This window comes from Bos javanicus, chromosome 5 (assembly GCF_032452875.1).
Source record: "Bos javanicus breed banteng chromosome 5, ARS-OSU_banteng_1.0, whole genome shotgun sequence".
Classification (NCBI taxonomy): domain Eukaryota; kingdom Metazoa; phylum Chordata; class Mammalia; order Artiodactyla; family Bovidae; genus Bos; species Bos javanicus.
Genome location: NC_083872.1, coordinates 58,375,381 through 58,397,311, shown reverse-complemented (window position 1 = coordinate 58,397,311; position 21,931 = coordinate 58,375,381). Strand labels below are relative to the sequence as shown.

At 37.8% G+C, this 21,931-nt stretch overlaps 1 protein-coding gene and 1 long non-coding RNA gene across 2 annotated transcripts in view; one reads left to right on the top strand and one right to left on the bottom strand.

The window, feature by feature from the left end:
* Positions 1-21,931, bottom strand: part of LOC133248857 (uncharacterized) — an 89,374-nt gene that overhangs the window by 61,996 nt on the left and 5,447 nt on the right. The window lies entirely within an intron of this gene.
* On the top strand, positions 10,023-10,999 carry LOC133248853 (olfactory receptor 6C4-like). The gene has a single exon (XM_061419142.1). The coding sequence runs from the start codon at positions 10,023-10,025 to the stop codon at positions 10,947-10,949; it is 927 nt and encodes a 308-aa protein (XP_061275126.1). The 3' UTR covers positions 10,950-10,999.

The window sequence follows — 21,931 nt, the reverse complement described above, 5'->3', positions numbered from 1 at the left end:
TCTATCGAGTCCTCTTGCATTCTAAAGACCTCACTTCTAAGGCTTCCATCCTCCTACTCCATCTGTACAAATGGCCTTCTGTGTATGTTCAACAGTTGTCCTATATTCACTGTTGGTTAATGGATTAAAATGTGAAATGAGATGTAATTTTTAAGAGTAAAATGGGTTATAACCACTCAACAAGAATTACAACAATGGGAGAACATTACAAAAAGATAATAAATCAAAAACCAAGACTCAAAATACATTTGTGTATCATAAAATTAAACAATAAGATGTTTCAACATGTAGGAACAATTCCTGAGACCCACAGATAAGGGTTATTCTTGGATAAAGATTATCTCAGATGCTACAAATACAGCAGGTATTATTGTCCAGAAAAATGCCTTAAGATGAAGTGAGTTGTACCCACCAACAATTGAGCCTTTACCTAGCATATATCATCAACTGGGAGAGTAGGTAATATGAAATTCTGGAAATCTTTTATAATCATTCCCATAAGCTTATAAAGATTGGATTGTGGCAAACCAGTGAATGTCTGGTCCCCTCGAAGTAAGCAGACTCTAAGAGTACACATATAAAATGTGTACATATCGTTCCTGGAATGTTCTATGATTGCTACAAGAGTCCTCCAGTCATTTTGATCCACAGGAGAAAAAGTTTGCTTTGTGTAGTTGAACAATTTTTATAGGACAAGCTTGAGAGGTGGAGATGAAAATAAATAAACTAGTGTTCATATAATTGGTCCCATATTTGCCTCTTCTTCATTGGTTAATCCTGAGTTTTGAATTTGTCGAGCTATTTCCTCAATGGTATTATGTTTACCTTGGAGGACAAGAATGTTGCAAGGATGGTGCATAATGTGATTTCCTATTATATCTTCCATGGTTGGCCTTAAGACTTCTTTGGATTCTGGTTTTAAAAAGTATTATAAAAATTGGGAAAGAGATTTAAACAGATTGCTCTGAATCTCAATAGGCTCAGCTCCAATCATAGTGCCAATGTCAGTGGAATGTCTGATTAATAAGGAATCTAGGGCTTCATGGAGCTCCTCCAATGGTTTTACTTAGACATAAGGACAAACTATCTCAACTATCAAGGCAAAACAACCTTAGATTTCCTTCAGTTAAGAGAATGTATGTACCACTGTAAACACATCCTGCTGTACAATGACAAATTATTTTTACAAAATTAAACAATCTACATCCATATTTTAAAATATAATTATCTAAGGTAGAATCAAATAAAAAAACAAAAAACAAAGACATGCTTTTGTAGCCCAGATTTAGAAATCTAGGACAATGACAATTTGCAAACTTTAATAGTAAACTTTATCTAAGTTTGTCTGCCTTACAGTACCTAATATGTGGTCTTCAGGATTGTAAAAGTCATGCAGTATATGCCATGGCAAATGATTCAGCAACTGGGTTATCTAATATAAAGAAATCAACAAGATCCATGCAGCAGGATATTGAAATGACTACTGTTGAAAACAGTGTATGATCACAGCCCACTCAACAGCAATACAGAACCAACTGATCACACACACATACCAAAAAAATTATCTATTTTGCATTACAGGCTGGAAATTAAATAGTGTGGATGCTACAGTTTTGTTATTCTTTTCAAAATTGTTTATACTATCTGAGTTTCTTTGCCTTTCTTTATATGTAAGTTTTAAAATCAACTTATCTATATCTACAAAAAATCCTGCTAGAATTTTGACTGGATTGCTTTTTCTTGGTAAATATTTATTTACTAATTTATTTATTTGGCTGCACTGAGTCTGAGTTGTGACATGCAGGCTCTTCAGGCTCTTTAAGTTGCAGTATGTGGAATCTAGTTCCCTGACAAGGAATCGAACCCAGGCCCACTGCATTGGGACCTCAGAGTCTTAGCCACTGGACAACCAGGGAAGCCTTGACTAGAGTGCTTTAAGTCTAGAGATCACACTGAAAAGAATTTATTTCTTAACCGCATTAGAACACCTTCCCACTAGAGTTGTTATGGAAGGCTGCCACTGTAGGAAATTGTGGTTCCCCAAAGGCCAGGACCCTTTTCCTTAGGATCACAGCAGAGTGCACTAGTCTGAGGGACCTGGATTTCAAATCCACTGCAGGATATTGAAGACAGGACCAGCACACCCCCAGGAGGTAGCAAATCAGCAAGGGTCCCCAGTACATGATCACCAGCATGTGAGTATTAGAACAAGGATCATTTTCCTTTCATCAGGTTTTAGAGAACTGAGAGCTAAATAGTGAACAGCAGTACACAGATTTTGAGAGCTGGCAGCAGCCAACAAGTCAGCCCAGATGCAATGGACCACAGGATAGCAACCATGCTGAAGCAGGGGCAGAATCTGAAGTCTCAAGGACTGTGGTCACCTTCAATTTAGACTCTGATGACCTAAATGGTTTCAATATTTAGGCTAACAAAGTGGGAAAACATACTCAATTTGTGCTGAATATCAGAGAGACCATTCTTATCATCAGTAGAACAAAGAAACGTGTTGGGCAACATTGTTCTGGGTCAGGCTCCCTTGAGATCATTCATTAATTCATCCATTTTCTAGCATAGTCTCTTGACAAACTACCAACAAGAGCTTTAGCTCATTTTAGTAAAAGTATAAGAAAAGCCTCATTGAGGTCTGGTATTGTGGCTTCAATGGTAGCATGTCTGGAAGGAGAGGGGAATACTATTTCCAGGTGTCTACCATGATCCAAGAATAGTAACTAACAGCAGAGGGAGACAGTGGCCTCATAAATCTATTTGCCACTGGCTAAGGGCCATCCCCCAGGGAGATAATCTTCTTCCATTATATAGGCAGGGGCACGTTTTCCCTCATAAGATGCATGGATTAGTCACTGTGCTATCTTATGATCCCACTGGAAAAGGGAAGTCCCTTTAATTCTTCTCAGGCCTTGAAAGCAGAGGCCATACTATGGACTGGCATTTCATGGGCCCACCAGAAGAGATTAGTGGCATCAGATCTGAGACTGTACCAGTGTGTACTTCAGAAATCCAAGCTAATTTATCAGCCTGTGCTTTGTAATGAGGCCCTGAAAATTGAATTTTAGTATGCAACCTTGATTTGCATTTTGGGTATCTGTGATGCAAGAAATTCCTGGAGTTCTTTACCCCAAAGGAGAGTGTGAAACAACTTCGATAAGGGATTGTTGTTGCTGCCATTAGCCAGACCATGTGACTACATGGTCGGCAACAGACCAAGAGTCTATAAAAATGTGAAGGGGCCAATTGTTGGCCATCACATCCTCCAATATTAAGATGACTGTGCTGTGGTGCACTGGGATGACCCAGAGGGGGTGGGATGGGGAGGGACCTGGGAGGGGGTTTCAGGATGGGGAACACATGTACACCCACGGCTCATTCATGTCAATGTATGGCAAAAACCACTACAATATTGTAAAGTAATTAGCCTCCAATTAAAATAAATTAAAAATAAATAAATAAAATTACTGTGCTGACCCCTGGGTCCCACCTTTGATTAGGGATGTCCTAGTGCAGAAGATTTTCAGTGGGCTTCATCCTGTGTGATGTTGGTGCTGAATCTGTAAAGTATGCAAATTCCATTTCCTGATCACTCAGTTAATCCCAAGAGGCTCCCCAAATGACCAATGGATATGGGGGAGGGGTGACCTCTTCAGGCACCACTGCATCTAGCAAAGGATTGAGGACATGGAGATCATTTCCTCCTGTGGGTGAGATTTGCCAGAAGGCCCAAGTTTGGCTCTCTAAGTAGCATTTTCATTTGAATAATGAGGCCTTTGTGGCCATGCCAAGTTTGTGGGGTGGTGCTTCAAAGACCCAAGGCATAATGAACAACTGGGTGCAGAGTCAAAGGTTCAGGATTTGTAAAAGCACTTATTCCAAGAAAGATCCACTATACAGCCAACAGTTGCCATCCTAAGGCTGTGAAATGTGCAGCCAGAGAAGGCAGTTTTTTGCAGCAGAAACCCACGAACAATGACTGATTCAGGGACTCCAAAAGGACCAAGGTAAGGTAGCCAAAGCCTCTCCAGTGAAGAAGTTTGGGGGGTTGGGACAGTTGAATGACACTGATAGAAGTGCCTGTTTTATTGCAATTTAGTGATTTTTGGTTTGGGGTGGCAAGCCATTAGGAGCAAGCCAATTTATATTCAACCACTATGAAAAACAGTATAGAGTTTCCTCAAGAAATTAAAACTAAAAAAATCATATGATCCATCGATTCCACTTCTGGGTATTTATTTGAAGAAAATGAAAACACTAACTTGAAAAGGTGCCTGTGCCCTTTTCAATGAATGCCCACATTCATTGCAGCATTATTTACAATAGCCAAGATATGGAAACAACCTAAGTATCCTCTAACAGATGAATGAATTAAGAAAATATATATAACTATTTAGTCATAAAAAAGAAGAAAATCTTGTCATTTGCAACAACATAGAGAGACCTTAAGGGCATTATGCTAAGTGGAATAGATCAGACAGAGAAAAACAAATAATGCTTGATCTCTCTTACATGTGTTCGCTGAGCACTGTTTACAATAGCCAAGATATGGAAGCAAACTGAATGTCCATTGACACAAGAATGAATAAAGAAGATGTGGTGTATATAGATAGATAGAAACAATGGAATATTACTCAGCCATTAAAAAGAATTAAATTATGCCACTTGCAGCAATATGGATGGATCTAGAGATTATCATACTAATTTAAGTAAGACAAGCAGAGAAAGACAAATATCATATGATACTCCTTACGTATGGAATCTAAAAATAAAGTACAAATGAATACTTTAAAAAACAGAAATAGAGTCACAGATATAGAAAACAAACTTACAGTTACCAGGTGGGGTAAGGGGGAGTGGGATAAATTGGGAGATTGGAATTAATATGTACACACTACTACTATATATAATATAGATAACTGCTGCTGCTAAGTCGCTTCAGTCGTGTCCGACTCTGTGCGACCACATAGACAGCAGCCCACCAGGCTCCGCCATCCCTGGGATTCTCCAGGCTAGGACTTACTATATAGCACAGGGAACTCTGTTTAATGTCATGTTTCAGCCTGGATGGAAGGCAAGTTTGGGGGAGAATGGATACATGTGTATATATGTGTATTTATACATATATGTACATGTATATACATATATGTGTATATGTGTGTGTGTATATGTAGCTAAGTCCCTTTGCCTTGGTCTACCTGTAACTATCACATTAATTGGATATACTCTAACACAAAACAAAACATTTAATAAAAAGTAAAATAGATGACCATTAAGGACTTACTGAATAGCCCAGGGAACTCTACTCAATACTCTGTAATGACCTGTATGGAAAAAGAATCTAAATAAGAGCACATATGTGTTTATATATAACTGAGTCAATTTGCTGTACACCTGAAACTAACAGAACTGTAAATCAACTATTCTCTAATAAAAATTTTTGTAAATCAATAAATAAAATTAAACTCATAGATACAGAGAACAGACTGGTGATTGCCAAAGGTGGGGGATGGAGCTAGGAGAAATGGGTAAAGAGAGCCAAAATATACAAACTTCCAGTTATAAAATAAATTAGTTATGGAGATGTACTATATAGTATGATGACTATAGTTATTGGTACTGTATTGTATATTTGAAAGTTGTTAGGAGAGTCTATCTTAAAAAGCTTTTATCATAAGAAAAAAAATCTATTGGAGAAGGAAATGGCAACCCACTCCAGTGTTCTTGCCTGGAGAATCCCAGGGACAGGAGAGCCTGGTGGGCTGCCGTCTCTGGGGTCGCATACAGTCCGACACGACTGAAGCGACTTAGCAGCAGCAGTAGCAGACTGAGCTATGATGTTGAGTACGTTAGATGGATGAAATGCGTTTTCAGCTTACAATAGGTTTATTGGGACATAACATCATTGTAAGTCTAGGGAGATCTGTACTCAATAACTTGTATCTCTTTTAATTTTTCTTTGTATTTTTAGTTGATGTGTTTCCAGAGTAAAACCTATAAGCTTATTTTTCATAAGTATGCTTTTTCATGATTAAAAACGTTTTCTCTCCTTTGAATATCATGTCTTTAGAGTCTCCTCAACTAAGTAAATTATTTGATACCTTGGAACTTTTTTGAATGTGTTAAAGAAGTAGTGTGACACAGTAAAAAAATATTTGGTCTTTGAAAAAAAAAAAAGAAAAAAATCTATAACTATGTATGGTGACAGATATTAATTAGACTTATTGTAGTGATCATTTTGTAATATATATATAAATATCTACTCATTATCTTGTATTAATGCAATGTTGTATTCAATTATGATAATTCTAAAATTAATTAATTTTTTAAAGCAAAACAAAGTGACTCCATTTGTAAGAAGCAGCATAATGGACTGAAATCAAATTCCTAAATGAGGAGCATGTTGCTTCTGAGAACCAATTAAGCATGTAAACACTGAGACTCCTTTAAAATAGCAAATGCTGATAAAACTGGAGAATTGGTTCCTTACTACATCAGGTATAAATCATTCCTGGGCTGAGGAGTATTGTTCAGAAATTTTAGTGCAGTAGTGGGGCCTTGAATTTTATACGATGCAGTGGACCAATTCTGATTAGAAAGTTCTATGAAAAGTTTTGTTTAGCCCATGTGAAAGCATTGTTTGAATTTCCTTGCAGAAGGATGTTGTCAATATAATGTCACAGCTGTATTCCTGGAATAAGTTGGATGTGGTTAAGAGCTTGCCTGCAGAGTTATGTGCAATAGGCAAGGTTGTTAGAATATCTCACAGGGAGGCAAGTGAAAACATACTATTCCTTCAGAAGGTGAAGGCAAATAGCTTCTGTGAGCCTGTAGACCTCTAGAATGTATACATAAAATCAAATCTTCCATAGAAAAATATTTTCCAGGTGCTAATTGGATGGAGTATTAATTTCAGAAATAATAAGCATGCAGATCTTAATGGAGGATACCATGGCATTAAAGTTGTTGTTGTTGTTTAGTTGCTAATTCGTATCCAACTCTTTTGAGACCCCATGGACATAGCCCTCCAGACTCCTCTGTCCATCGGATTTCCCAGACAAGAATACTGGACTGGTTTGCTATTTCTTTCTTCAGGGGATCTTCCCAACCCATGGATCGAACCCACATCTCCTGCATTGGCAGATGGGTTCTTTACCACTGAGCCACCAGGGAAGCCCCAAGGTTGTGATAATCCACTGTGAAGTGACACTCATTTATATCAAGTTTGAGCACTGGCCAACTAGTTTGTTAAAGGGAAAAATAATAGGAATAATGACTCGGGCAGGCACACCAATCCCCTGGGTTATCACTCCATCACTCTCAACATCACAAACCTCATGACTGTCGCAGATTCTTTCATGACACCCTTATGGTCTCTCAGGAACTTCTCTCCTCAGCTACATGTTTACAACTTGTTCTCCAAACTGTCAACTGAAGTTTATTTGCAACTTTTATACTTGGGTCCACAGGGCATCTTTAACTTCTTTAAGAAACTGATCCCCATGTGCCTGCTCTAAAAAGAGCAAATAAAGTCCATGTCACTCTAATGAACACAGAAACTGCAAAGAAGCCCACCCATACCCTGCCTTCTAAGGACTCTGCAATAATCTTTCTTAGAACAGAAACATTTTCAGCTTATTAAAGTCCTCTTTTTTAATTCTATTATTGCCAGGAGAAGGAGGTGATTATTTGCACTTTTTTTAATTATACATGTGAAGAAGTCTATGTCTCAGAAACTGTGATTTGATTCTGATTCAGATTCAAAGAATGGAAGTAATACACTTCCTTTCCAGTTAAGCTCTAAAAACTTGGGTACTTCCATTGAAAGAATAATTGAATGTGGATGGGAAGCCAATTTTTAAAAATACTAAATTTTATACAACTCAGAGACTCACATGGCACATCTCACCTTTGATTTACCTCTTGGGGACAACAAGGTAAACAGCCCACTACAGTCAATCAGATCAATGAGGGTGAGAATACTGAATGTTTTAAGTAAATGATGTTATTATTCTATAAATATGGATTGATTAAATCCTCCAACTGTGAAAATCTGGATGACAATGAAGCATTTTCCAAAGACCACAGGTTAGTACAGACAAGGAAGGCAGAGTTGTAGCAGGATATAGGTCAATACCTCCAAAAGCTATATGGAATAATGGAGAGGTTGACAAAAATGATTGTGAGGGTCTAATTTTCCTTACTCTTACACGTGTGAATTAGAGTGGTATTTTACCTTGTTTCTGCTTCTTAATCAGAAAAACCTAAAGAGGCACACAGGATACCACCAGTAAAATTTGCTTCCTTGGGGATTACCAATTTATGTACAAGGACTCATTGTCAGAAACATGAGTGTTCCTCTTCCTGGGTTCTGTATGCCAAGAAAATTTGAAGCATGATAAATTGATCATCCTTGGTTTGCCACTGAGGACTCTTTGAGGCTTTGAGCAAAATCTACTCTGAGATGCTGTCTGTGGATCTCTCAAGACTTCTATTCTCAGAAATATAGTATGAGACAGCAAAAGAGACACCGATGTATAGATCAGTCTTATGGACTCTGTGGAAGAGGGGGAGGGTGGGGAGATTTGGGAAAATAGCATTGAAACATGTATAATATCATGTATGAAACGAGTCGCCAGTCCAGGTCCGATGCATGGTACTGGATGCTTGGGGCTGGTGCACTGGGACACCCAGAGGGAGGGGAGGGGAGGGAGAAGGGTGGAGGGTTCAGGATGGGGAACGCGGGTATACCTGTGGCGGATTCATTTCGATATTTGGCAAAACTAATACAATATTGTAAAGTTTAAAAATAAAATAAAATTAAAAAAAAAGAAATATAGTCCAAATCAGTGTATAGGAGACTTTGAAAATGGCAGAGAAATAAAAGTAAATGCTAATGAATATGATTTATTAATGCCTTAAACTTGCTCATGTAGTCAAAATAAAATGATAGAATATTGAACTAAAGGTCTTTAAGTCCTAAAGCACTGTTACAAATTCACCCTACAAAAGAACTGGTGTGTGCATGCTTAGTCATGACCAACTCTTTGTGACCCCATGTACTGTAGCCCACCAGGCTCCTCTGTCCATGGAATTTTCTGGCAAAAATACTGGAGTGGGTTGCCATTTTCTGCTCCAGGGGAATCTTCCCAAACCAGGAGTCAAACCCATTTCTCTTGTGTATCTTGCAATGAGCAGGCAGATTCTTTACCAAATGCACCACCTGGGAAGGGGGGAGGGTCTAGAAATATCAGTTATGCATCAAGATCTTCAGAATTATCTACTTGGGGAAATTTCTTTTTTTAATTAAATTTATTTATTTTAATTAGAGGCTGATTACTTTACAATATTGTATTGGTTTTGCCATACATCAACATGAATCTGCCACAGGTGTACACGTGTTTCCAATCCTGAACCCCCTTCCCACCTCCTTCCCCATACCATATTGGTTGCTGGAACAAGGGAAGTCAGAGATTTATATAGTAATGGAGATGAGGATCTGTGGCAGGTATTCATCTAAACATTAAATAGTACAAGGAGGGGGAATATTACAGGGAAGGGGAAACAGTATAGGAAAAGCAACAGAGGGGAGAGAGAAGCACAGAAAATAGCATCAGATAGAGATATTTCTACCAAGTGCCCTGAGGTATGAGATTATCAGAGTCAGAGAAATATGACTTCAATATGGAGACTTTGTAAGGAAAAGATGGGTACAAAAATTTATTCTTCTGAAAAAAATTAAGTAATTATTCTGTAATAATTCTCTTATGTGTGCAGGAATAGATCAACTTGAGGAATTACAAAGACTTTAGGAATAAGGTCATTTACATGAGCAACAGAGGGGCTTACATGGAACAAGTCTAGTCCAATGGACACTAGTTTGGCCCAACTAGATGGAGAGTTATATATGATCTGATTCTGTTGATTACAATGAGCTTTATCTCCCCAGCCCCAAAAAAACTTTAGTTTTCATCATTTTCACCTATTCCCTTTAGATCTACTGAAGGTCAACAATGAAAAACCGAACATTTACTGAGTTTATTTTGTTGGGCCTCACAAATCAACCTGAGGTCCAGGCACTGATATTCATCTTTCTGTTTCTCACCTACATGCTAAGTGTCCTAGGAAATCTGACTATCATCATTCTCACTCTAGTAGATTCTCACCTCCAAACCCCCATGTATTTCTTCCTCCGGAATTTCTCCTTCTTAGAAGTTTCCTTCACATCCATTTTCATTCCCAGATTTCTGACCAGCATGACAACAGGAAATAAAGCCATCAGCTTTGCTGGATGCTTGATTCAATATTTTTTTGCTATATTTCTTGGGGCAACAGACTTTTACCTCCTGGCTTCTATGTCCTATGACCACTATGTGGCCATCTGCAAACCCCTGCACTACCTGACCGTCATGAACAGCAGAGTCTGCATACAACTTGTGTTCTGCTCCTGGCTAGGGGGATTCCTGGCTATCTTTCCCCCAATCATCTTAATGAGCCAGGTGGATTTCTGTGCCTCCAATGTTCTGAATCACTATTACTGTGACTATGGGCCCCTCCTGGAGCTCGCCTGCTCAGACACAAGCCTCTTAGAACTGATGGTCATCTCCTTGGCAGTTGTGACTTTGGTGGTTACTCTGGTGCTGGTGACACTTTCTTATACATATATTATCAGGACCATTCTGAGGATTCCTTCTGCTCAGCAAAGGGCAAAGGCTTTTTTCACTTGTTCCTCCCACAGGATTGTCATCTCGCTCTCTTATGGCAGCTGCATGTTTATGTACATTAATCCTTCTGCAAAAGAAGAAGGTGCTTTCAACAAAGGAATAGCCGTGCTCATTACTTCAATTACTCCCTTGTTAAATCCCTTCATTTATACTCTAAGAAATCAGCAAGTGAAACAAGCCTTCAAGGACACCATCAAAAAGATTGTAAAGTTTTAACAAAACAAAATACACTTCAAGGAAAGATATACTTCATTCAGTAAATATGTATTGAGTGTCCACCATAATTCAAGTGCTGACCTGGCACTTAAGGATAAAAATATGAAAGGCATATGTCTTAATTTCAGGGAATCTATGGTGTAATGTGATAGAAATGTATATAAACTGTAAATTGTCAAGTTTGCAGTTTACTTATAAGTCATAAGCTTGCGTGCGTGCATGTGTGCTAAGTCGCGTCAATTGTGTCTGACTCTTTGTGACACTATGGACTGTAGCTTGCCAGGCTCCTCTTTCCATGGGATTCTCCAGGCAAGAATACTGGAGTGGGTTGCCATGCCCTCCTCCAGGAGGTCTTCCCCACTCAAGAATTGAACCAGCATCTCTTATGTCTCCTGCATTATCATACGTGTTCCTTACCCCTAGCTCTACCTGGGAAGCCCCAAGTCATAAGATTACAAAAAATAAAAGAATATGGTAAGTGTTAATAGAGAAGGATGAATGAGAAAGTCTAAAAAGAACAACTGGAAAGAATTAGCTGTTTTCTGGAGTAAACTGGACACTGGTAAGCCAAGAGACGTTTTAAGAAAGGAAGTGATGCTATGAGCATTGTTTCCTTTTTTTTTTATGGTTTTTTTTTAATTTTATTTTATTTTTAAATTTTACAATTTTGTATTAGCATTGTTTCTAAAGAAATCTCGCATTCAGATCAGATCAGATCAGTCGCTCAGTTGTGTCCGACTCTTTGCGACCCCATGAATAGCAGCACGCCAGGCCTCCCTGTCCATCACCAACTCCTGGAGTTCACTTAGACTCACGTCCATCGAGTCAGTGATGCTATCCAGCCATCTCATCCTCTGTCGTCCCCTTCTCCTCCTGCCCCCAATCCCTCCCAGCATCATAGTCTTTTCCAATGAGTCAACTCTTTGCATGAGGTGGCCAAAGTACTGGAGTTTCAGCTTTAGCATGATGTGGAGCCATGCTTCTATTAAAGGGAAAATATTTTTTATTCTGCTTCTCTTTTTCATTTATCTTACAAATGTAGCCATTGAGACTACCATCCTCCTGTAAATTAGGTCCACTTTTCTCCAAATGGGGCAAAAACTCTCAAGATTTTGTCAACTTACACATTCATTTTCTAGAAGTTTTGGTTAGAGTTCTAGAGGAAAGGTTTCCATCCTCTTACCTGTTGTTGCTGATCATAGCTGACATCTTTCTAAGTTAATGACTGAGTTAACCACTCTGTCTCTCTCTCTCTCTTTGGTAGTCTTTGAAAAATTTTTTTTCAATCACAATTTAATTTTCATCTTTTTGTTTACTTTTGTTAGGTTTATAAAGGACAAATTTTGTGATATGGCTTCATTCTTTCAACTTTTCCCCAAATTTTTGCTTTTTTTACATAACCCATGGATACCTGTTTCATAAAGTGAAAAAATACAAAGTATCACACAGTTTTATATCTAGAATGTTCCAAATTATGACTCTTCACAACCAACTGGGAACAGACTACCCTACCAATCCACACATGGATTTTAGGTAACAACAAACTGAATTTGAAGAGGTGATGGTAGGAACTCAATGTCAATGGAACTTAGGACATTTTGGAAAGCTGATTATTTATACATAGTTTAGTAACACCCTAATTCATTGCAGAATGCTGATTGAGATGCAAATGGAGCATCATCTGATGTATTCACATGTTTTATATGTGGTAATAATATTGAGTGGAATGATGCTTCTTAATCACTTAAGGAAAAAACTGTACCAGCCTGACCATGAGAGAAAGTTTCCAAAACCACAGAAGATAGTGAAGAGTGTATAATACTTTTAATAAATGACCTTTTTTGTAAGCCATGGCTATTTTGAATATCTGGGTTTCCTTGATGGCTAAGCTAGGGATTGTGACTGTAGCCCCACTGACTGTAGCCTGCCAGGCTTCTCTGTCCTTGAAGTTCTCTAGGCAAGAATACTGGAGTGGATTGCCATTCCCTTCTACAGAGGAACTTCCCAACCCAGGGATTGAACCCTTGTCTGCTGCATCACAGGGAGATTCTTTACCGTTTGAGCTAAGGATTAATGATGTCTTTTAATTTACTCCAAATATACTGAATTATTAATTAATAGAGAAATGTTCTCAAATGATCACACCTGAATCGTTAACTTCCCCCATATCCACATTTCTACCAGAGCCCATGGTGAAATGGAAGACAATGCCATATAGTGGTTGAAAATACAGGCTTTAGTTCAAATCCCAGATTTTCAACCTTCTACCCAAGTCTGCTTGGAACACTTTTTCACCTGCCTAAAGCTTATTTTTCTCAACTCTAAAATGTGGATAATATAGTGTCTATCTTATAGGGTAGTTGTGAGAATTAAATAAAATAATAGGCATAAAATTTTTAAGTCATTATTATGCTTAAGAAATGACGTCCATTATAACAATATGGATGTCAATATAATCAATGTCATTTTCAAGAAACTCAGGCTTACCTAGTAAGAATAAGCACTAAATTGATTGTATTAACATAAGCAGGACTGTAAAAATGCTGGTCATTCGATTTGAAATCCCTGTGCAACAAGACCAGTTTATTTCCATTCCTCTTATGTCCACTTGCATCCTTGGATAGCTAGATTATTCACACATTTGATAAAACAAGGCAGAACACTTGGCAGCAGATTGTTAGGACTAGGCTGCCATCAACCCCATGTGACCTGGATATCTCTGAGTATAAATGAGATGAAGAATAAGAGTACTTGGTGTAAATCAAAGTACAAGGACACTAGCCAGGGCTTCAGTCAGCCTTCATAATATAAACATTTAGAAATGAATTTTGGAAGGAATGTATCACCTTTTAAATGTACTTGTTCAAAAAAGAGAGAAAGAAAAATAAAAAGACAAGTCATGCCCTTCTGAAACTGTTCATCTTGCTAGCTTTATGTCAATACTTACTGGGTATGTAACTCAAGTCACAAAGCAAAGGAATGAATTTACTGATTCTGCAGATGAACTTTTGGAATGTTAAATGTCTAAATGTGTAGGTTGGTAGGCTTTATCTCTCCTGTCACCACTGTAGACAAGAATCAAAAGAAACAGCTTTACCTACCTAGTATTCTCAAGATAACATCAGAGCAGTGCTAGGGTAAGGAGATAATAAAAACACTGGGTGTTCATTCCTCTATCCTCTCCCCAAAATCCCCAAGGTTGTGGACTTATGAATTACAAATCTAAACAGATGGTCTTTTCTGAATGCTGCTTCTTGCAAAGAGTTTAAAATAAAACTTAGGAATTTTTTAAAGAACTTTTTAAGAACCCAAGTAAGGTAAGAACTGTTCCATAATGACTTGGACATTCTGCCCTGAGGATCAGCTTTGTCGTTTCTTTAAATTCATCCAGAAGGTCACAGACCAGGACTTAAGCTTCAGCCCATACATCACTGGACAGGATAGCTGAAGCTATGCAGAGGTCATGAGTTCAGAAGCCAAAAGAACTACCCATCTGAGGAATGCATCCACTGTGGGGTACAGTAAGGCCTGGGGACAAGATTACACAAAAGACAATATATGAGCCAAAGAAAAAAAGCATCAAGAGCTTAAAATAAGTATAAGTTCCTCATAAAGATAGGAATGATACTGATTAAACGAAGGATAAAACATTATAAAAATAGGTAAAAAATACTGCTGAAAAACATAAATGAAATAAAGATGAGACTAATACCAGGAAAGAAAGAACTAAAACAAAAATAATGAGCTAGAACATCAGATCTGATAAACCTTTCCATAAAGCAGTAGATAAACAACAGACTGGTTCCAAATCGGGAAACGAGTATGTCAATGTTGTATATTGTCACCCTGCTTATTTAACTTATATGCAGAGTATGTCATGTGAAATGCCAGGCTGGATGAAGCACAAGCTGGAATCAAGATTGCCGGGAGAAATATCAAAAACCTCAGATACGCAGATGACACCACCCTTATGACAGAAAGTAAAGAAGAACTAAAGAGACTCCTGATGAAAGTGAAAGAGGAGAGTGAAAAAGTTGGCTTAAACTCAACATTCAGGAAACTAAGATCATGGCATCCGGTCCTATTGCTTCATAGCAAGTAGATGGGGAAATAATGGAAACAGTGAGAGACTTTATTTTGGGGGGCTCCAAAATCACTGCAGATTGGTGACTGCAGTCATGAAATTAAACGATTCTTGCTCCTTGGAAGAAAAGCTATGACCAACCTAGACATATTAAAAAGCTGTTTTTTTAATAAGTAATGTCTCTGATACAGAAAAGTAAACAAATATATTTTGCTGACAAAGTCCCATATAGTCAGAGTTATGGTTTTTCCAGTGGTCATGTGTGGATGTGAGAGGTGGACCATAAAAAAACATGAGCACCAAAGAATTGGTACTTTTGAACTGTGATGTTGGAGAAGACTCTTGAGAGTCCCTTGGACTGCAAGGAGATCAAACCAGTCAAACCTAAAGGAAATCAGTCCTGAATATTCATTGCAAAGACTGATGCTGAAGCTAAAACTCCAATACTTTGGCCACCTGATGCAAAGAACTGACTCTTTGGAAAAGACCCTGATAAGATTGAAGGCTAGAGGAGAAGGGGATGACAGAGGGTGAGATGGTTGGATTGCATCACTGACTCGATGGACATAAGTTTGAGTAAGCTCCAGGAGTTGGTGATGGACAAAGAAGCCTGGCACCCTGCAGTCCCTGGGGTGGCAAAGAGTCAGACACGACTGAGTGACTGAACTTAATTGAACTGAAAGCAGTAGAAAACAAGACATTAAGTTGATAATGGAAAACAATAGATAGGTAGGTAGATAAGCACCAAAAAATAAATGCAGATACCAAATCTAGATAATAAGTGTTACAGGTGGGGAGAAGATTAACAGAAGGAAATGATAGTATATTCCTACACTAGAGAAAGATGGGTATCTCCAAGAATGCTGAAACAAGATGTGCTTGGTCGCTCAGTCGTATCTGACTTTGTGACCCCATGGACTGCAGCCTGCCAGGCTCCACTGTCCATGAGATTTTTCAGGCAAGAATATTGGAGTGGGTTGCCATTTCCTTCTCCAGGGTTCTTCCCAACCCAGGGATTGAACCTAAGTCTCCTGCGTCTCCTGCATTTCAGGCAGATTCTTTACCCACTGAGCCAATGCGGAAGCCCTGAAACAAGACAGAAAACCAAATTTTACCTCTTAAGAAATCAGACATTTAAATGTGATCGTAAAATAAAAGAACGCCTCAGAAGCCTTGCCACACAAAAGATAAATTTGAAGACCCTTTTAAAAGACATACTCAAATGCTTGTGTCATTAAGCAAATTAGAAGGCAGTAAACTAAAATAAATGGTGAAGACAATAAACAAAATATTAATCATACTATAGTCTGCTACTTTATTAAGAATATAAATTTTACTTTCATGTACTCTGGTAATTATGAAATGAAAGGAAAGAAATGGTAATTAAGGGTAAGGCTTAAAAATAGCACTTTGGAAGTTTCCTGGTGGTCCAATGGCTAAGACTCTGCTTTCCCAATGCAGAGGTCTCGGGTTCAAATCCTGATCAGGGAACTAGATCCTCTATGCCTCAACTAAAGATCAAAGATCCCACGTGCCATAAACTAAGGCCCAGCACAGCCAAATAAATAAATAGTACTTTGGTCCTACAAAAAAATTTAGATGCTACTATCAAAGTTTCAGAAATGTGTTCAAAACTAAGACATATTAATCAAAATACAAAATGTCATTCATATCTATTTTTATTCTAAAGCAGTTGTTGCTTGAATGTAATTTATGAAATGGAGTGGGAAAAAAGTGCTATTTTGGTGATATGTTTCTTTTGAACTGGGGGGGTGGGGCTTCCTTTGTGGCTCAGCTGGTGAAGAATCCACCTGCAATGAGGGAGACCTGGGTTCCATCCCTGGGTTGGAAAGATCCCCTGGAGAAAGAAAAGGCTACCCACTCCAGTATTCTGGCCTGGAGAATCTCATGAACTGTACAGTCCATGGGATCACAAAAAGTCGGACACAACTGAGGGACTTTCACTATCCTCTAGAACTGAATATTTCCTTCCTTGTATTGCAAAGTAAATGCCTGAACTTCATTTATCACGATGAATAAATGATAAATACCTCCCTCTACCAAAGAAAGGAAAAAAAGACTAACTTACTTCATTGGAGAGCAGTCTGTAAAATTAATTGATTTTCTTGAGCACTTTTGCTTTCATTTATATTTGTTTATCATATGCACCAACCACTTGAGAGGTCATACACTCAGGTTATGCACTCATCTCATTACCATTTTCCAAATGGTGGGAGTTGCTTATTGGGAACATCCCGTATAAATAGTAGAAATATTTCACCTATTTAAAACATTTAGTTCCAAAGACGAATGTCAGCTATAAACACTTGAGTATGTAAAATGTCCAACACATATTTTGATTACCAGCTGATTACTGGGTGGCCTTGTGTGAAAAGGTGCACAAATGTCAACTGCAGATGGTCCAAAATCCTGACAAAATGACAGTTAATTTCAAGGATCCCAGTTGTGGGGCTGTTGTAGACTGATCAGCCACTGTCACATCACTTCTACTACACTCTCATCACAGATTATAGACTAGCAGAGTTATAAACCCAGCCAAGCCAAAACAGAGAAAAGAAACCTTTTGTGCCCTGATGGAGAGGCTGACATTAAATAATGTGAAGCAATCTTTAATCCATCACAGCCATGAATCTGAAAATGCCTCTAAGGGCAGAAGTAGCTGCATACAATCAACTGCCTCTTCAACAGTTCCACCATTTGCAGAATCTTGTTTCAGCAGCAACCTGAGTACGTTAAGCCAATGGTTTTTGTGTTGTATTTTGGCTTTTCTAGTTGTTCTTTGAGCAGTTACTCTTCAAAGGCTATACTGCAACATATTGACAAGTCTGGTCTGAGGAAGAAGAGAGCTTTTCATTTCCTGAAAATTCACATATTTCCCTCTTGAAAAGGGAAGACTCCTCAAAACAGAATGTATAGCAAAAATGGGAAAGAAGTGATAAATACCAAAAGTGACACACAAGTCTCATGACAGATGCATATTTGAAATGACTAAGAAGAATTGGCTGAATTCCAAATTAAGAAGAGAGAGGTTTTAGCAGTTTCAGAGAAGAAGAGAAACATTCATGCCCTAATGCTGGGTCCTTCAGCATTCTTTCTTCTCAATTCTGTTTCATGCCTATCAAAATGTGTCATTCTCATGACTTCAATTTCCATCTATATTCTCATGACATAGCTTTGATTTTCTTTTTTTTTTTTTTTCTTTTTTTCTGGCAAGGCTCTATTAGGGACCCTGCTGCAGCAGGGGGAGTAAGAGCATGATTTGATTGAATTCCCAGTATGCTGTTCTACTACTTCTTTGAATGAAATACAAATATTTTAAGAATGCCATAGAAAGAGCACTTCACTTGTTTATTTCCCATGGGATAAATGAGAAATTTATTTCTCAGAGGCAACAATATAGTGAGCAGAGAAACTCCCTTATTAATGGCCACTTCATCCTTAGCTGAAGGTTTCACGTACATAAAAATGCAACTGCCATAGATAATGGAAACTACAAGCATGTGGGAAGAAACATGGAAAAAGGCTTTTTTCCTTTCCTGGGCAGAAGATAAACTTAGAATCATCCAATGATACATATGTAGGACAGAACTACACACACAAGGGTCACTATAAAGGTCAACACAGCACAGAATAAAACCAGCTGCTCTAAGAACCATGTATCAGAACATAAATTCTTCAGTGTTGGAGAAGCATCACAGAGAAAATGGTCAATAACAGAGTCACAGAATTCCAGGTAGGGACTCAGGCCAAGGGGTAGAGGGATAATCAAGAAGCCAGATACCCAACAGAGGATAAGACTTCCAAGACTCTACTCTCATGATGGTCATATAATGCAGAGGTTTGCAGATGGCACATAGTGGTCATAGGACATCACAGCCAAGAGAAAAAAAATCTGTAGCCCCAAAGAGGACAATAAAAGAGATCTGGCTGAAGTAGGCATTGGTGGTAATGGTTTTGTTCCCACTTGATATGATGTAGAGGTATTTGGGCACACAGCCCATTGTGAATGAGATTTCTAAGTAAAAGAAATTTTGAAGAACAAAATACATAGCTGTTTTAAAACAAGAATCCACAAAGATGAGAGAAATTATGGTCAGATTCCCAATGACACTAAACATATATGTTACCAACAGGAAGATAGAAACCAAAATCTCTAGTTGTAGGTCATTTGTCAAACCCAGTATGATAAATATTGTTATTGCTAAATGGTTTCTCATCACTGACTCTGTATATTGCCCATTCTTCAGATTAAAAACACAGAAATTGGATATGAAGAACAATTTCAAAATATCACAGGATCAAAATAACTACAAATAACAATTAAACCAATCACATGCACTTCCTTCTATAACCTGATAATTCATCTTTCATGATATGATGACCCCAAACTCCACTGAATGGATGACAGAAGAGCTGATACACCACATGGAAGCTAGCAGCATTTTTTGTGGCTTCAAACATATCTCTGTCATCTACTATATGAGCAACATTGGGAAGGTCACTTAACCAATCAGTGCTCCCAATTTTCCTCCTTAATAAGATGAGTTTAACAATAATACTACATTGTAGCCTTATTGTGAGAATTAAATCAGATAAGGCATAACAATCTTACAGTGATACATAGGAGATGATAAGCACTGTATAAGTGGAATGGGAAAACTGGTCAACCACTTGTAAAAGAATGAAACTAGAGCACTTTCTAACACCATACACAAAAATAAACTCAAAAAGGATTAAAGATCTAAATGAAAGACCAGAAACTATAAAACTCCTAGAGGAGAACATAGGCAAAACACTCTCCAACATACATCACAGCAGAATCCTCTATGACCCACCTCCCAGAATATTGGAAATAAAAGCAAAAGTAAACAAATGGACCTAATTACACTTAAAAGCTTCTGCACATCAAAGGAAACTATATTCAAGGTGAAAAGACAGCCTTCGGAATGGGAGAAAATAATAGCAAATGAAGCAACAGACAAACAACTAATCTCAAAAATATACAAGCAACTCCTACAGCTCAACTCCAGAAAAATAAATGACCCAATCAAAACATGGGCCAAAGAACTAAATAGACATTTCTCCAAAGAAGACATACACATGACTAACAAACACATGAAAAGATGCTCAACATCACTCATTATCAAAGAAATGCAAATCAAAACCACAATGAGGAACCATTTCACACCAGTCAGAATGGCTGCAATCCAAAAGTCTTCAAGCAATAAAATGCTGGAGAGGGTGTGGAGAAAAGGGAACCCTCTTACACTTTTGGTGGGAATGCAAACTAGTACAGCCACTGTGGAGAACAGTGTGGAGATTCCTTAAAAAACTGGAAATAGAACTGCCTAATGACCCAGAAATCCCACTGCTGGGCATACACACTGAGGAAACCAGAATTGAAAGAGACACGTGTACCCCAATGCTCATCGCAGCACTGTTTATAATAGCCAGGACATGGAAGCAACACAGATGTCCATCAGCAGAGAAATGGATAAGAAAGCTGTGGTACATATACACAATGGAGTATTACTCAGCCATTAAAAAGAATACATTTGAATCAGTTCTAATGAGGTGGATGAAACTGGAGCCTATTATACAGAGTGAAGTAAGCCAGAAAGAAAAACACCAATACAGTATACTAACACATATATATGTAATTTGGAAAGATGGTAACAATAACCCTGTATACGAAATAGCAAAAGAGACACAGATGTATAGAAGAGTCTTTTGGACTCTGTGGGAGAGGGAGAGGGTGGGATGATTTGGGAGAATGGTATCAAAACATGTATAATATCATATATGAAATGAGTCACCAGTTCAGGTTCGATGCATGATACTGGATGCTTGGGGCTGGTGCAATGGGACGACCCAGAGGGATGGTATGGGGAGGGAGGAAGGAAGAGGGTTCAGGATGGGGAACACGTGTATACCTGTGGTGGATTCATGTTGATATATGGCAAAACCAATACAATATTGTAAAGTTAAAAAATAAAATAAAAATTAAGCCTTTACTCCATGCATTACTAGATTCATTACTTAACATTGGTACTATAATCTTAACAAGTTACATGTTTATTAATTAAGTTCACCAGTGAATATACATGCAAAACTCAGCCTTCACAAGAAATCAAAAATGCCTTTAGCTTTTCAGGTAGATTTGTTCCATCAGTATTTTCTTCCACACCTCAGGATTAATTTCATGAACATACAAATTTTTTATGGTTTTCCACATACAATTTTTATCATATATTTATCATACATTTCTATCATAATGTTTCATATAGTTTCACAGAGATTTGCTACTTAGAAACATGTTAATTTAGACATTCAGAAACAAAAACAATTTCAGTCAAGAAAGATGGGAGGAAGGAGGTAAAACTGAAAGCAATTTGAAAAAAAATTAACCCATTTCTATCTCAAATAAATACCTTAACTGTTACAATCACAGAGAAGAAAAAGAACTAATCCAAATTTATCAACATTTTGTTTTGGAGGAAGAATAAAACTGAGATTATGCCTTCAAATTTATGTTGTTATTCACTTAAAATAGACTGTTACAAATGTAAGTTTTTTTTTATAAGTATTAGGGTAAACACAAAGCAAAAACCTGTAATAGATACACAAAAGAGAAAGAGAAAGAAATCTAAGTATATCGCTACAGAAAATCATCCAGTCACAAAGGGAGGGAACAAGAGAAGACAAAAGGAAAAAAGAATTTCAAAACAGAAGGAAACATATAACAAAATGGTAATACTAAGTTGATACTTATCAACAACTGCTTTGACTGTCAGCAGACATTTCTCCAATCAAAAAACAGTCAAAAAACAAAATAAAACAAACAAAATAGAGTGGTATATCACCTATACCTCAATTT

What these genes read in the sequence shown, in the direction of transcription:
- LOC133248853 (XM_061419142.1), top strand. Translation starts at nt 10,023, where the DNA reads ATGAAAAACCGAACATTTACTGAGTTTATTTTGTTGGGCCTCACAAAT.